General features: G+C 39.3%; 1 protein-coding gene across 1 annotated transcript; it reads left to right on the plus strand.

Moving 5' to 3' along the window:
• Positions 1-212: 212 nt before the first annotated feature.
• tpcn3 (two pore segment channel 3) lies at positions 213-14,549 on the plus strand. The gene is made up of 19 exons (XM_067259428.1): positions 213-549; positions 946-1,028; positions 1,160-1,274; positions 1,544-1,672; positions 2,575-2,691; positions 2,969-3,087; positions 3,778-3,879; positions 4,128-4,254; positions 4,439-4,643; positions 4,814-4,958; positions 7,301-7,486; positions 7,656-7,720; positions 11,127-11,214; positions 11,348-11,417; positions 12,381-12,600; positions 12,940-13,030; positions 13,261-13,374; positions 13,584-13,696; positions 13,999-14,549. Exons 1-19 carry the CDS (start codon positions 391-393, stop codon positions 14,130-14,132), a joined length of 2,382 nt encoding a protein of 793 aa, XP_067115529.1. The 5' UTR covers positions 213-390; the 3' UTR covers positions 14,133-14,549.
• Positions 14,550-16,545: the final 1,996 nt, after the last annotated feature.

Below are 16,545 nucleotides of genomic sequence, written 5' to 3' on the forward strand. Positions count from 1 at the left end.
GTTTTTAATGCAACTAGGTTGTATGCATAGAATACGTTCTATTAACTGAATTGTGTGTGGTAGAAACATAATGCCAAGTCAGGTCATAAAAGTTTCCTTCCAGCTTTTCTCTCCATTGCCATTTCCGCTAGATTTCTGTCACATGACTGCACAAAAATCATGGCATTGCATTTCAGAAGAATTTGGGAATCACTTGGGAATGATATGTGCCTTTTTGATCTATAGGAAATAATGCTAAAGTTGTGGCCAATCCGTTAGTAATGTATGTAATTCATCAAGAGGAATATAACGGGTGCAGCTGACTGAGCGAAAACAGTTGGAAGTTTAGAGACGATCTTCCTTCTCGGGAACAGGGATATCGTGTTCGTTTTGAGTGAATCGTTTAGCTATATGAAAGAAGTGAAAAAGACTAGTAAGAAAAGTTTTTCGCTTCAAACAATGTCTCAGTCAGGAAAAGACAAAGATGCACAAGAAGAAGCTCCACAACACGTCATGGGATTATCGAACGGCAGAAATACCTCTGAAAACTTGAATGGAAAAACAAAGGATGTAAGTGATGCAATTGTATCAATTGCTGGCGTTCACTCCGTCACAAAGTCTCAGTACTAAATGAAAAGGCGAATCTGAGAAAAAAATGTGGTGGTAGTGTGTATCAAGTCTGAGATTTGCATTAAAACTTTTGGCAGATATGTCACGCGCATAGCTTACTCTTACGGAACCTGCTGGAAACGTCATCCTGTGTGATAAATTATCATACCTTGTTTTTAATTACATCCGATTTGTGAGTGCATAAATTCACCAGCTATTAACATTTTCTGAAACACAAAATATTGCTCAATGATGGCTTTAACCATAATATTTGTATCTGCTGAAATTATGCATCTTACACAATGCATCTGACATAAACGTAAATCAAACATGTCCTCTCTCTATCTCCTGTGACAGGATTTTGACCTGGCCGCTGTTTATGTTTCGGATGCTCAGTACAACAGAAACATTTTTTTTGACACAACACCCCAAGCTGTGAGGTAGGGGAAGCTTTTCTTAGAGCCGCATCAATTTCAATTTTGTTTCATATCTTGTGGGGGTTAAATAGCACTTCATTATTAGTTCTGAAAACTAACATAACTATTTGGATTTTTTGTGTGTTCTTTCACAGGCTGTACATGCTGTATAACCACTGGGGCTTCCAGGTTTTGGTTTACACCTTCATTGTTGTTGACCTGTCTTTGGCTGTCTTTGAGGACCCTGCTGTCATTCATGTACCAATATGGGTACAGTGTAATCATGTTGTATACATAGCACTTACCATAACCAATCCTTTGAACAAACAGGTTTTAAATAGTAATTAAGATAAATATCTGTCTAATTTGAGCATGTTTCTTTTGTGACTGAGTTTGAATACAATTCATGATTGTATGGGGAAGTTGGAAATATTCCTGGGGGAGTTAGCTAGCCTACAAGCCTCCACTATGTATCTGTCAGGTTTACAGTTAGACAAACAGAAAGAAATCATGTTTGCTTTCCTTTTGTCTGCCCACAGGTGACCATGGTGGTCGAGCTTGTCTGTCTCTTGGCTTTTACAGCTCGTCTTGTCCACTATGCCAAGATCATTCCCTGGCAAAAGTTTTGGAAAGACCCCAAGAACATCTGCATCATAGTCATCATTTTGGTAGTATTTTTTTGCAAGAGCAATTCAGATTAAAACTATTAAGTAGGTTAAACTTGGCATTACTGTATGGGTGTTGACATTTGCCCTGGTAGATGGAGCATTGCAAATATATACAACATTTATTATCCATTGTATCATTGTATATTATATGCTTTTGAAACAGTACAGGGTCAATTCGTATTTGCAACTACTGATTTGGCTTACCCACTGCAACAAAACTGTGAGCTACATCAGTTGCACCAAAAATTCTTCAAATAGTTGACCCAGGTTTGATTTAAATGTGCCAATACATTTTAGTAAGAAAAAGCAGTAACAGTAAGACTTTCCTCAAGTGTTAGTTTTTTTCACCATTACTGCAAATACTTGCTGTCAGCTTGGGGTGTTTGAAGTAAATATTAAACATGTATGATAATGTTCTGAGGAGTGCTTAGCACATTGTTGTGAAGCAACCTTTAGCCTACGTTTTCCCTGAGTCAGCGTTTCCAATTATTTTCTCTTTGTTAGCAAAATACTTTTACTCTGAATTCTGTTACTCTGAAAGAGAGACTAAGTAATTTTGAAGTCAAATGGTAGTGCTTGCAGGTTAATGGTACTGTGTTGCTTGCCACTGCAGATTCTCAGATAATGGTAGCTGCCAATAGTATGACTGTGGCTTACTGTATGTATTTGTTGTAAAAGAAAGATTACGTGTCAGAGGACAGTTGTGGAGCACTGGCATTCACAGATTTATTGTGTTTAGATTGTATAGTATTTCAAAAGCTTTTCATTTTAGGCAATTTCCTAAATGCAATATCTACTATGTATCATCTACCACCATTTTGAATCCTTCAATTTCTAAAGAAAGCCATACAGTGTATTGACTGTAAACCTTTCATTCTCCCCTCCACCGTCTCCCCTCTCAGCTTACCATGCTTGACATGGTTATCTACGGAGCACTGAAATCTTCAAACTTTCATGCTGTCAGATGGTCCAGAGTTATGAGACCCCTCCTTTTGGTCAATGTAACTGAAGGACGACAGGTAATAATCATTGACAATCTTCCACTGGCTTGGGTTGTTGTAAGGTTGTCCCAAAGCTTATTTCTCAAGGCAAAACAGAATAACTCAATGCTTTATGTGGCACACAATAAAATTAGTTTGTATATTTAATTATTAGTATTTGATATTATATTTGTAGTAATTGTACAGTATGAGGACATGTATTTGTCTCAATTGCTCAGTTGCTAAACTATTCATGAATTTATTATTTTGTGTTGCTTATCTTTTATTACTCTCAACCTTCCTCTTTTCCTTTCAGCTTCGCAGAGCTTTCAGAAGCATCAGAAATGCCTTGCCACAGATCCTGTATGTCTTCCTGCTCTTCATGTTCAGTCTTTTGATGTTTTCTCTCATGGCTCTTAAACTGTTTGGGAAAAGGTAAGTCTGCAATTCTACAATGATTTTTGTGTGATGTAATGATGTTATTCATACCATAACTTTGTGTATCTTTTAGTACTCCTATTTTAAATGCAGAATTGTGCTGAAATTGTCAACATTTTAATGTTAACCTGAATTAAATGAATGATTATTATGGATTAAATAGGTGTTAGTCTCACTAATATACATAGAATGCCCCATATTAAAGAAGTGAAGACCAGTTCTTCTGTACCTTTTTGTTCACATTAAAAACCAAATACTGAAATATCTAATGTGCATCAGTATGTTAAAACTCTGAGTGCATATGCAATGACATTGTTGAGCCAAGACCCATTTAAAATAAAATTACAAACAACAACGTCTCCGTAGTCCAATAGAAAGCGGCACTCCCCTACAACACTACCAAGAGTTCAGAGTGGCTGCCCAATGACTAAAATTGTGTGTAAAAACAAAAATATATATATGAGTAAAAGTACATTACACACTTTTTTTATAAAACATTTTGCTAGACACGGATCTTGATCCAATTGTAGTTCATCAGACAGTCATGAGCAGGATCAGATCAGTGGAATCGGACCCTGGACCAGTTCTTAACATCTGCTGCAGATGGTCAGTTGCAGGGGAAAAAGCAGTGTTATCATTGTTGTAGTTGATGTAAACCAGATCATCTGCTCCCACTTGTCTCTCCAGGGACTTGAAAACAATTGAAGGAAGCTCCTATTTCACCAACTATCTAGAGATCGTATTTGATCTTTACGTGCTTGTCACCACCGCCAACAGTCCTGATGTCATGTGAGTGTTTATGGATTTTCAGTGTCTTGCTGACGGTTTCTTAATGACAATATTGCTTTGACAAAACAGGACACAGCTACAGTACATTGTGACAAGACTCAACAAGAGTGTTGAATTTACATGAATGTTTAGTCTATAAAATTAGAAATTATATAACCTACAAGTAAATCTGTTTATCTGCCATTTAGTTATATTGTGTCTGTGTAACATTTTAAAACACTAATATTTCCTTCTTGTTTACTTCATAGGATGCCAGCATACAACTCCCATGTTCTCTTTGCTGTTTTCTTTATTCTCTACATTCTCATCAACACCTACATCTTCATGTCTGTCTTCTTGGCGGTCGTTTACAACAACTACAAGAAGTACCTAAAGGTAAAGTGCACACTCTAATTTGGTTTGTTTGCTTCTCTGGAGAACATGATTCTTTAATTGATGCTGATGTGGCTGCTGAACGATTTACAGACTGTTTGAGGAAGTCAGCAAACTAAACACATGTTTAATGCTTGACAATGTCATAAAACACACCAACCGGCTCTCTACCATTGTTTGTCTACAGGAAGAGGTACGGCAGCTGGTCAGGACCAAAAGACACAAGATGGTGCGAGCGTTTGGGCAGCTGCAGGAGAGACAAGGGGAGGAGGAGCCAGTGGTGACTCAGGCCTGCTGGAACCAGCTCGTACGATTGGTCCAGCCGGATATCAGCAACGCCCACAGGGAGCTTCTCTGGAATGTCTGTGATGACGGCAACCAAGGCTGCATAGGTCAGTAGTTGTGACCTTCAGTAACGTGTGACTTATGCATTTAAATTGATTACATAATACAAAGCAACATAAAGGACAAAAGAGGAAATATATTTGCTTGGTTTGTAGATTGGACACTATCCCACACTACATGTGTCTTAGTAAAATTTGTGAAATTTATAAATTCCCAGGCAAAGTGATGTTTGTCCAGCTGGCAGACCTGCTCAATATCCAGGTTATCACCGTGAAGTCTAGGCCCCATCCCCTAGAGACTTGGCTGCCCTCCCTGTACCTCTCCTCTCCCAGCCGCCTGCTGCTTCGCATGGTCCAGCACCGGTATGGCTCGCTCGAGGTCTTTCCTAACCCTGATCAAACTGGGGTGGGTGGGGGGCCCAGTGATTTGACAAATGGGAGCAATATGGTAAATACTTTACAGCAAGTTGAGATTGGATTCATTTAGTTCATGGCTTCTCTAATTGGTGCTTTCAGAGGGCAACCATAGTTTGCTTTGAAACCATTTACTGAACTTAGACATGATTTGTGATCAGTATGGACTTAGTTTTTTTTGCAATTCCCATAGCAACATTAAAAAGTCCTTTATTGCCTTTGCAATGAGCCTTGTAGGCACTTTATGACCTTGGGTGAGTTGTAGAATGTTTTTTACTTTCATAAAGGTTATAAAAGATGTGACTTATAAACCTTCCAGCGTGACTCATTACATTCAAGCCTCTAAATATAGCCTGGCTAGAACATGGCTGTCCGGGGGTCACACTGCTTTTGTCTGTGTGAAGCACGTGGAGGGCAGTTTTTATGCCTTTGAACTAATCACGTTGGTCCAATGTTGAGTTTGACATTTTATTCAAACTAAAAAATACTGGAGGAAGTAATTGGTGTGAGGGACTAGAGAATAATGCGTGCCTCTGTGGTTGTTTCATTGTGGTTCAGTTTCATTTGGCCATTGGGCCCAATTTCAGTTGGGCTAATTGCGTTAAATTTTTTATTGTAGTTAAGCAATTTGTTATATTTTTTTATTAATATGTTTTTCTTCAAAAACCTTAGGCTTTTGATTGGCTTTTCTCTATCCTATTGATCTAAAAATGTACACACAGACATGGACACTCCCACCCTCAACCCCACACATTACTTTGTGTAAACATATTCATTTGTGAGTGTAGGATGGGTGCTTGTGTGCATGGGTGGAATCCTCCTCAGCCTAAATCGGTACAAGGTATAAAGGGTTCAAGTCACACACCTCCTGCAGATTCAATGCACACTTTGTAAGGGACTTTGGATAGCAGCGCTTGTGTAGCTGCCGTGGAGATCTCGTGCAGGAGTTATAGCCTGCATGGAGAATACCAAATCAAATTCCTAGTAGGGCTGTCCCCGACTAAGATTTTCTTTGGTCGACCAAGACTCGACTAAAACGTCTGAAAATCGACTAATCGAAATTTGAAACGCTTTTTTTTCCACACACAAAAAAACATACAAACATTTTCCAGATCTGACTCAATGGCTGCTGGACATTGCAGATACAGCCACTAATAGCCTACTAATAATAAGACTCGTATCACCAGTCCTGTTGTAACCGAATGCCGATGGTATTTAGTATCTCTTACAATGTACTACAAATTTAAAATATTGTGTGTTTAACATGCAAATCATCAGAGCGCGCTTATCACTGCCTGAAAACTTGCAGCATGCGAATTTACGCAGAAGCTGAGTGGGGAACGGTGCAACAGAAAAATATTTTACATTTACATTTAGTCATTTAGCAGACGCTCTTATCCAGAGCGACTTACAGTAAGTACAGGGACATTCCCCCGAGGCAAGTAGGGTGAAGTGCCTTGCCCAAGGACACAGCGTCAGTTGGCATGACCGGGAATCGAACTGGCAACCTTCGGATTACTAGCCCGATTCCCTCACCGCTCAGCCACCTGACTCCTGACTTTTGTTGTCTTGGCCGGAGAAGATAATGTCATTCGATTTGGATGTGATTCTTATAATAGGCATATACATTTTTCACCCCAGCACGTTAGCATGAGCGAAGTAGGGCTAGGCCAACTTACGTTTTTCAGGTGGAAGGCTATACATCATATTCGACGTTGAACTATGAAAAATCGTTGTTTGCATTCAACGTTTTTCGAGTCACCCGGTACTGTAAATGTACTTTAATTAAATGCTGCCATACCACAGATTTCTTTGCCATTTTGACTAATAACACCGACAAAGTAAGCTATGGCAGAGTTTGTAATTCGGCAGCCAATTGTGCTCGTGCCTTGTGCAAAATACCAAAACAAAGCGCAGATTAACGAAAGGGAAAGCAGTAACACCTTTTCTTTTAAATTATATATTTTTAGAGTTGCTTTATTCGTCTTAAATAATATAATCTACAATTTCTGTAGAACATTTCGTTAATTCAGCAATGATGACACAAGCGGGATTCAGATCTCACACTGCCATATGGCAGCTCGACTAAAAAAATCTTAATCGACCAAGAGCATATCGACCAGAAAATCGACTAGTTGACTGAGTGGGGACAGCCCTAATTCCTAGTATCTGTATGGCGAAATAAAGTTGAATTGAATTGGATAAATGTGTCTGCTAAAATAATAAATTTAAATCTACTTGTGTGAGCATGTCCTCATACATGCTGACCTTACGTGTTTTTTTCCACACAGGGTGTTTATTTACACTTATGACCTGATCATCCTGGTAAATGCCATATTCATCGGTCTGGATGAGGGAAACCCGCTGATATCCAACGCAGAGTGGGGGTTCCTGGCTCTTTACCTTCTGGAGATCCTCCTCAAACTCTATACCTTTGAGCCCCGCGCCTTCTTCTCTAGACATCAGTTCTGGAACTGGTGAGAACTCGAGACATTGTATGAAATGTATTGTTTTACAATTGAATTGCATTTAGAAAGTTATGTATGATAGGTTATCTATCTATGCCCTTTTTGTTCATGTTCATTTATAAACATGTGAAAAGACATTGTAAATTGTGGTTGATTTAGCTTACTCTAACTGATACAGGTTTGACACCATCATCGTCATCTCTGCATTGGTTGCTACGATCATCAATTCAGCCGTAAAGTCATGTGAGTACTCTGTTTGTCATTGTCATCATTTGTGAGGATTACACACAAAGTGATGACTTTTTCGTTCTGAACACTGTGACAGGAAAGTTATCATATTGTACCACAGTTGAAGTAAAAAAAAAAAACGGTATCTTTGTCAAACTCAAAGTTTTGTCATCTCTACAAAAACAATTGTTTTGTTTCCCATAACTTATTTCCCATTGATTTTGCCCAACAATATAGTAAAGCCAAGCTTAATTTATAAACTTAAATTTCAACTTCATAAGGGCATACCGTGTATTAAAGCGAAGAACTTCAATGTTACCATTTATAATATTATCCAATCCCTTCAGATGGGTGTAGGAGATTTATAATGTGAGGAAATGTAGGTTTGGAATGAGCACACTTCTCCTGGGGCCTCATGTATAAAGGATTGCGCAGCTTTCATACCAGAAGATGGCGTACGGCCAAAACTCGAAAAGTACCTACGCACAGAAATATTATGTATGTATAAAACCGGTCGTACGCCAGGTCCTGCGCACCTTTCCTTTATAAATCACAATCAACGTGAGATTGACCGCACGTGAACGAACCACTGACCCCGCCTTGCCTCCTCCCATAAATGAATATGCAGATGAACTATAAATGCGCTCCTGAGGTCATTTCTTTGTCTGAATTACCGTATTTCTTCGAATAAACGCTGCCCTCGAATAAACGCCGCACCAAAAATGAACGTTAATCGCTGCAGCGTTTATTCGAATAAATACGGTGACTGTGAGATCAAGGTTCTGACAACAGAGGTGGAGGCGAGAAAATGTATCCTGTTTGGCGGCCTGTCATCAGGTATTAGCGACAAAAGAAAGTCGGCGGAGAGAAAACTCACTATTTGCGCCCTTTCTTGTTTTTAACCTGTAGCACTTTGAGATTTAGCTAAATGTAAAGTGCATTACAAATAAAGTCATTATTATTATAGGGCCATAAATGCTGTGGGTTCAGAGAACCGGACCATGGCAGAAATTAAGAAGAAATGGTCCAATGCAAAATTTTAAATGAAGAAACGAGTGGTGGCGCATTGTAACAGCATGGCAGCAATAGGGTTAGCGTGACATGCATTTCCTGAGTGATTTTGTCGTTCGTTTGACACCCTCAAGTTTAAAGATCCTGTAAAGTGGACCTGAAAACGAGTTTTAAGTTCGCCACACCACAGAATAATGTGTTATTAACTACCCATCCAAATTCAAATGAAAAAATAACACCGACAAGTATGTTAAAATAGGCTTTGAAATCGTGAAAAATCCAGCAGTCTTCTCTGCTTGAGACTGGGGGGGCGTGTCGCCTGAAGGAGCTGAAGCTCCGCCCCTCGCTGCCTAGTGCCTACCTCCGACCCAGATAATAGACGCTATGTCAAGCCAAACAAAACCATATAGAATTAGTATTTATTTGTTCAATGAGTGAAACATACAGATGCATATAAATGAAATGCTCCCCTGAGCTGTAACAGTAAAAATGGACACCAGAGACAGCAGACAGTGAGCTCTCCAACTAGGCTACTTCTAACACATTAGCTACCATTTCACCAAAATACCATCATTCTACACCGAGTAGCCTAATATCAATTTAGCGGTTTGCACTAACTCATAGCAGAGATACCTCTGGAAAAGTTATCTAGTATAATTATAACAAGCACACAGAACAGAGTGATGAACTGCTGGCAGCGGTGGATTGTCCAGGTGCGACCGGAGGAGGAACGGCCGGGAGGGCGATGCTCGGTACGGCTCCACGCTGCAAGAGAAGCCGTGTGTCCGCGAACCCCGTCTGTCTCTGGTCCATGTTAAAACTATCCGCTGTGAAATGGTCACTGCATTTAGTTATTTAGCAGACTCTCTTATCCACTGCAGAAGCTGCTGTTGGAGTTTATCCGAAGCTTTCCATCAGCGTGGCTCTTCACAAAATCTATCCACCTATTTTTCCTTTCATTATCAAAAGGGAACTTAAATGGCGTTGCAGCGCAGCTGGAGTTTTTGCATCCAGGGAAGATGCAGTTGCGGTTGGTGGGAGACGTCCTGAAGCTAGCTAGCTAGCTGATGTAGGCTACAATAACAGTACAACAGGAGGAGCCATTCAGTGATCTGACGTAGATAGGGCATTTTTTGGCTCCGCCCATTAAAACCTGATCTGAAAACGGAAGAGAAACTGTTCTTCGGTCTAACTCCACATTTCAGTGCGACAAAGTTTTAGCGCTTTGCACATGCTTTCAGGAACTTATTTCACACGTATATAATGTACTTAGAAGCAAAACATGGAATTTACTTTACAGGATCTTTAAGTAAGGGATAATGCCCGACGAGGTGTCCAATATCACCAGATAATGGACGATGCAGAGGCGTGAACCGTCCGACCTCGAAGGGCATTATCCCGCTTATACCATGGTCACTTGCCAACAATTTTTTTTTACAAACATTAATTTATGTTTTCAGGCATTTTGCAAAATAAGACCATGGTATAACCGAAGTTATTAAGTGGTGACGGATTAAACAGAAGGCTATATAGCATTTCCCGTTTAGGGTTTTGGCATTTTGATGTGATCATCCACATTAATGATCAAACTTTTATTTTTATGTTTTTTGAATAGTCAACGTCATAAATGGGAGTCAGATGGCTAGTAATCTGAAGGTTCCCAGTTCGATTCCCTGCTGTGTCAATTGACGTTGTGTCCTTGGGCAAGGCACTTCACCCTACTTGCCTCAGGGGGAATGTCCCTGTACTTACTGTAAGTCGCTCTGGATAAGAGCGTCTGCTAAATGACTAAATGTAATGTAAATATAAATAAACGTAGTAGTGGAAACTTTATTTTGTAATGTTGGTGAGTTTCAGCACTTTTCAGTTAGAATTCGCCATGTTACAGAGCCAGACAAGACTTTGCGGACGGTCCGCACATTCTCACGTCAAGTAAATCTTTATACATCACAAAGTGTGCGTGAAAACCAGCGTACGCAATGTTTTTGTGGGTACGCAACGTTTGAGGCCCCAGGTGAGGTAGGCCATAAACCCTGCTGTTCCCTAACGCTATTCTGCCTCTAGTGGATGCTGTAGTTGTGATGGGCAAGCCTGGCTATTAAAGGGGTCCTTGGTGTGAAGTTACATTCTATATTCAGCTTTATTTGGCTTATAGGGGTAGAGGTATTGTGCTTGCATTTGACTGGGTGTTTTGGGGGGGGGGGGGGGGGGGGGGGGGTTGTGAATCAACTCTAACCCTGATTTTGTATATTTCCAAACTCTGGCATGGTCTTCTTGTATTACAACTCTCCTGTTAATGGCCTCACAGCATGCTATATAAATGTAAATGTAAATGTATTTCAGAACAGCTTAGAAGATTAAATGTATTTTTTGGGATTTATCACATTGACGTAAACATGCCTTGTCACAGCTGGAGGGTACACTAGCCGTCAGATCCTGGACATAGTCTTCATCCTGAGGGTGCTGAGGCTCATACGGATTGTGGACAGCATCGAAAGGTCAGAACTTTACGTCTGTGAGCAGATATTCAGAGTTGTAATGTCCACATCTTTGCCAACAATCATAGCCCCCATGCTTAAACCTAAGTCTGTGAGGCTGTAACCTTCTTCATATTATTATCTTCCTAAACAGGTTCCGTGCCATTATCAACACTCTCATCAAGATCGGGCCAACTATACTTACATTTGGACAGCTCATTGTTGTAAGTGGTTAGAGTCTAATTGTAATTACAGAAGTGTATATGCAACAGTAGACTTACACAGTTGTCAATTATTTTATGATGTTTTGTATGAGCTGCATTTAATTACTGACTTCATAAATCTGCTAAACTGAAGCTCTGAGGTCATAAGATTGTTGGGTCATCTCTCTCTTTTTCATCTCTCTAATAATGCGAGGAATCTCTGTGTGTATCTGTTTATCTGAGTGAATGGGATTTTAGGGCACTCTGCAGGTGTCATTTTTATAATCTAATGGAGTGCAGTGGTTTGGAGAAGAATTTCCCCAAAATGATTTACTACAAGTTTTGCTTGCTGTGCGCACAAAACTGTGCACGAAACTCTCAACACCAAATCAATTACCACATTATAATCACCAGAGTGCATTACGGACATGGGCGACAGGAACAATGTTTGTACAAATTTTGTCTCCTCGGTCAGTTGTCATGTCATATTTATGAGAATGCGATTCAGAAAATGCAAGACTATTTTACAGCATTCCATAGCACAAAGGAAAAATTCAAACGTTAATATAAACATAGCAAACACCCCTTAAGCTACATAATCATTTGCATGAATGTACCAGAGCATTGGCAATTTGTTTAAAATAATGAGAAATTGCTTTTATGACGTGCATAAGTGACTAGGAGATGTGTAAGTTGAACACGTACACTGAGAAGAACTGTCATCACTAGCTGCATCACGGGCACTGAACTATCTATCTATAATTCCCTAAATGTGTGTGTCACCGACATCATTGCGGGCACTGTGCCCTATCTATAATTCCAGGAATCTGTGTGTGACACCAATTTTATCATGTGCACTATCTATAGTTCTGTATTTGTGTGTTTCCCTGGCATCTTAATCACTGATTGCATCATGGGCACTGTGCACTAGTAAAAAAAAAAAAAGCCTAAACAAAACTATCATACCTCCTTCTTGTTTCTTAGGTTGTTTACTACATATTTGCCATGGTGGGAATGGAACTATTCAAAGGGAGAATCAATTTTTTTCCGGAAGACTCCACCGATCCTGAGAAGGAGTACTGTGGGAACCCCCTTCTCAAGGGCACGGCTTTTGCCAGGAACAACTACTGCAAGAACAACTTCAACAATGTGATTTCTTCCTTTGTTCTTCTGCTGGAGCTGACTGTGGTCAACCAGTGGCATGATATCCTTTTTCTAAAACTCACATCTGTAAATAGGAAATGGGGTCAGAAACAACGGGTCGGCTAAAGTTATTCTGTTTAGCCTGTCTGCTGACAACCCTTTTTTTTCTCACCCATCAGCAGTTGTCTGTTTTGTGCTTTTCTAAATTGAATGGTCAGAATGTTTTACACAACCGGACTCATATAGTTGAAATATGCCAATTAGAAAACAACGTTGACATCTAAGTTATCGTAACCATTTATTTTAACTACATCAGACTCACAACTGTGAAATGCTTTTAATGAAGTTAAATTCAGTTCTCAGTGAAAACTTAATTTGCAGTTCCTTAATGGGGTTCCACTGTTGAGCAGTGGGTATACTGCTGTCACTCACGTATCAGCCAGAATATTCTTTGTCCTGTTCCATATTGTTGTCGTCATCATCATCATCAAGTAAGAATAAAAACATTTGCTAGCACTTAAAAAGGGCAGTTTTTATGTACAGTATCTCACATATACACAGACCAGGAGATTGGTAAACCCATCATTTTGGGCTAGTGTTTTTCCATATTGCACTTTTGAAATTACAAGAGCAATAATCGCTCTTTGCCAAATTGCTTTTCATAAAAACATGAGTCTTGATATCCTGACGAGTTGGCTGAATGAATGTAATTTCTTGACAGTATCTTCATCGCCTTTGTACTTGAGGCCTTCTTTGTGGAATACACCGTTGACAAAAGCCACCTGCAGACGTCGCTGGAAAAGAAAATTGAAGAACTGGGGCTGGGTGTTGAACAGTATGTTTTGCAGATATCTAATTGCCCTAGACTAGGTTCCAATATTTCTATTGTTTCCCATGCTAATGTTTCAACTTGATTAATGTATTACTTTACTTAGTAGTTAAGCTTACAACAACTCTCACACACTCATTTCATTCATAATGCACTTACTAAACATAAAACATTTAACAATGAAGTTAAAATAAAAAAAGATTCTCTCCACTTAGGGACGGGCCAGATGAAAACTTGGTGGATGCAATGGAAACAAATGACAATGACATGGGTACTTCAGAATCTACGAAGGCCAAACCGGCACTCATGTTTAAGATTGCCTCAAAGAGTAAGATAAGCACCAAAATCCCATTGTGTTTACCGTGTTCCCCGTAGCCTTGCATCACGTGACTGGCATGTGTCTGAATAATATTTCAATTACATTTTTGCTTACAACACTACTCACACACAACAAAAATACCTCATTAGTTGCAAAAACTAGCTTTTGAGAGCTGACTGCGCTTTCTGTTTCACATGATATAACCAGTAACAACAAGCCATTATGAAGCTATGAGATAGGATCATTTGTTGTAAACTTAACTGGATGATGGTAGTTCATCGTACTGACATTCATTGTCTGTTCTCCATCAGGATACAAAACTGTGGATGGCTTGTTACAGAGGATGTTTGAAGCAGACTTGAGCCCTGAGGACTTTGCAGAAGATGAGGATCCTAACAACCCATCAAACCTGAACTTCTCAAACCCTTCCTTTGATTATGTATAGCCATGCTGAAAAAGGGAAATAATCAAATACTCTATGTAACTTTACACTTTTGTACTGAAATGAATATAGCTGCTTATATATATCATGTATCATTCCATATGTAACATAAATTACTTGATATGAATACTATTAAATATATTTTAAGAGGTTTCTATATGCAATAAGCTGTAAATGGGTAATATTCCTCAATGTGATATTTAGTTATCTATCTCTTTCCTATTAAACTCGGTCAGTAACTCGATTTGTAAATATCTTGAACCTTGAAGTGCCTTGTAGCTATGTAACAGGATCAGAATAGTTTTTTCATCAGTGGAAATTAATCAAAATACTACATGTAAGTTTGAAGGAGATTTTGAGAAAACAGAAGTTCCCGGTGAGGTAACTTTGTTGCAATAGTAAAATCTTGCTAAAATACAAACCGATGGAGACTTTTGACTCGGCTCTATAATATTTTTGTTATGAGACAGGTGTGTGCATTCATGGCATGATTTAACTATAATTTGTGGGATGCCTGTTGAAAAGCTCCACTCCTTTTCGGTAGGCGGCGGTGTTGCTGCCTCAAAATACTATACGGGCGCTACAGAAACGTGCAAGAACGAGGGAGTGCGTTGTTGGCAAATGATGCTGATGCTGGGGATGCGAATGGAGACAAGCAAGAGGATGCTACTGTAGAAATGGCGGTGCACGGGGCGAACCTCCTTATATGGTTTTGACCGTGGAGGCAAAACAATGCCCCTCGTCAAAATCTTTACGACTTCTATCTCATGTCGGCGGAAAAGAATTAGGTAAGAAGAAAGCTTCAATATTACATAATCTCGACAGCATTTGAGGTTTAGGAAAATGTCGCTTTGCAAACCTATTGTTTCTTGTGTAGGCCCACATGATGTAGGATGAGATTTAACGTATGGTATACATGCATTAATATGAAATGACATCATTTGTTTAAGTTAATTTTCAATGAAGTGCTGGTGCTTTTATGTTATAATTGTATTGGGCTTCCGTTTGGAAATCCCAGCGTGCAATTCACGTTGGAATGTTAGCTCCATTATTTTCAGTAGGCTATGGTCTGTCAATTTTAATGTAACGCCCATTACTTAGATGCGATATTTAATGAATCTAAATAGGTCCAATTAACACCCATCCTGTATGCCCGAAGATAAGAAACATACTGCCATTGGGGTAGATTATTTGTAGGGTGGGACAAGCATAAATTCTTTTTTTTTTTTTACCCCTTCATCATTTGGGGTGTTGCGTGCGCCACCTCTCGCCTGAAACGTGGTACAAAAGGTGGGTCTCTTGTCTAACATGAGACTGCGCTGCAGTGCGGACAAAAAGTGGAATGGGATGGATCGAGAGCCGTTGCGGATAAATGCCGTATTATAAACTGAGATATCAAAATAACTTTGCATGCCTTATTGGAACTATATATAGCAGCCTAAACTAGCCTACATTTCGTTCGTCGACATTGACATTGTAGGCAATTCAAGCAAAGCCCTGCACTTGTCCACTGCAGGATTTGAAACAACATTCGTTAGATACTTATTTGAAAATACATACATTTTTTGTGTAAAAGGATAACCTTTTAGATGAGAAATTAACAAAGCGCGCAATTGTAAGTGCTTCTTTTGTGGTAAAAGATTGTATTAGTTTGGATTTTTGTCTTGGATACCAGAATGCAAGAAAGCCCCACTATTCACATTCACATGGGACGTCAGAGATGTTGAAGTTGACGCGGTTACAAGAGTCCTTGCAACGGATTTTATCATATGTTGTTGCCACTGCGAACCTAAGTGTTGAGCTGCATCGTATCGGTTCATCATACAGGAAAAGTAGTGTTTGTCTTTGACTTTGAAGGACGTTTTGTGCCACTTTAAAATCCCAAATGAAGATTCCAAAAAGACGGAAAAGACTAACGTGCCTTCTCTGCGCCAGGTAACGACACGCGTCTAATGAAATGATGGTTGACATCACAAGCCCTTTAGACTCTAAATCGTCTATGGGATAGGACTGAAATTAAGTAGGCCTGTACAACATTTTGCGGGCAGATTGTGGTGTTGGAGCCTCAAGCCTAAAATCCATCAGTGGTGGTTGAAATGTTAATTGCTTAGGCCAAATTGATATAGCCTACAACATTTTTATGTCATTTATTTAGATAGGTCTAGCAATACAGTGTGGATTCTGTGCTGTAGCCTAAACAAAGTCGTCTCTCTCACTTGAAACATTATGTAGCTCTGATATATTTTGTCTGGTCCATTTACTTTTTTTATTCAACTGTCATAGTCCTGTAATTGTTGTTGTTTCAGCATGTTTTTTTAGATAAGTTTTGTTAAAAAATGTGTATTATACATTTTATATTTTGTGTTAATTCAAATAAACTGCAACACTTCGCCAAATAGTGCAACGATATCTTCAA

Source organism: Osmerus mordax, chromosome 21 (assembly GCF_038355195.1).
Source record: "Osmerus mordax isolate fOsmMor3 chromosome 21, fOsmMor3.pri, whole genome shotgun sequence".
Taxonomy (NCBI): Eukaryota; Metazoa; Chordata; class Actinopteri; order Osmeriformes; family Osmeridae; genus Osmerus; species Osmerus mordax.

Bases quoted from the DNA above. Each gene is read 5' to 3' on its own strand.
- tpcn3 (XM_067259428.1), top strand. From the start codon at position 391: ATGAAAGAAGTGAAAAAGACTAGTAAGAAAAGTTTTTCGCTTCAAACA. The intron at 3,880-4,127 runs GTGAGTGTTTAT...TTTACTTCATAG, and splicing joins GCCAACAGTCCTGATGTCAT to GATGCCAGCATACAACTCCC. The intron at 7,487-7,655 runs GTGAGAACTCGA...TAACTGATACAG, and splicing joins AGACATCAGTTCTGGAACTG to GTTTGACACCATCATCGTCA.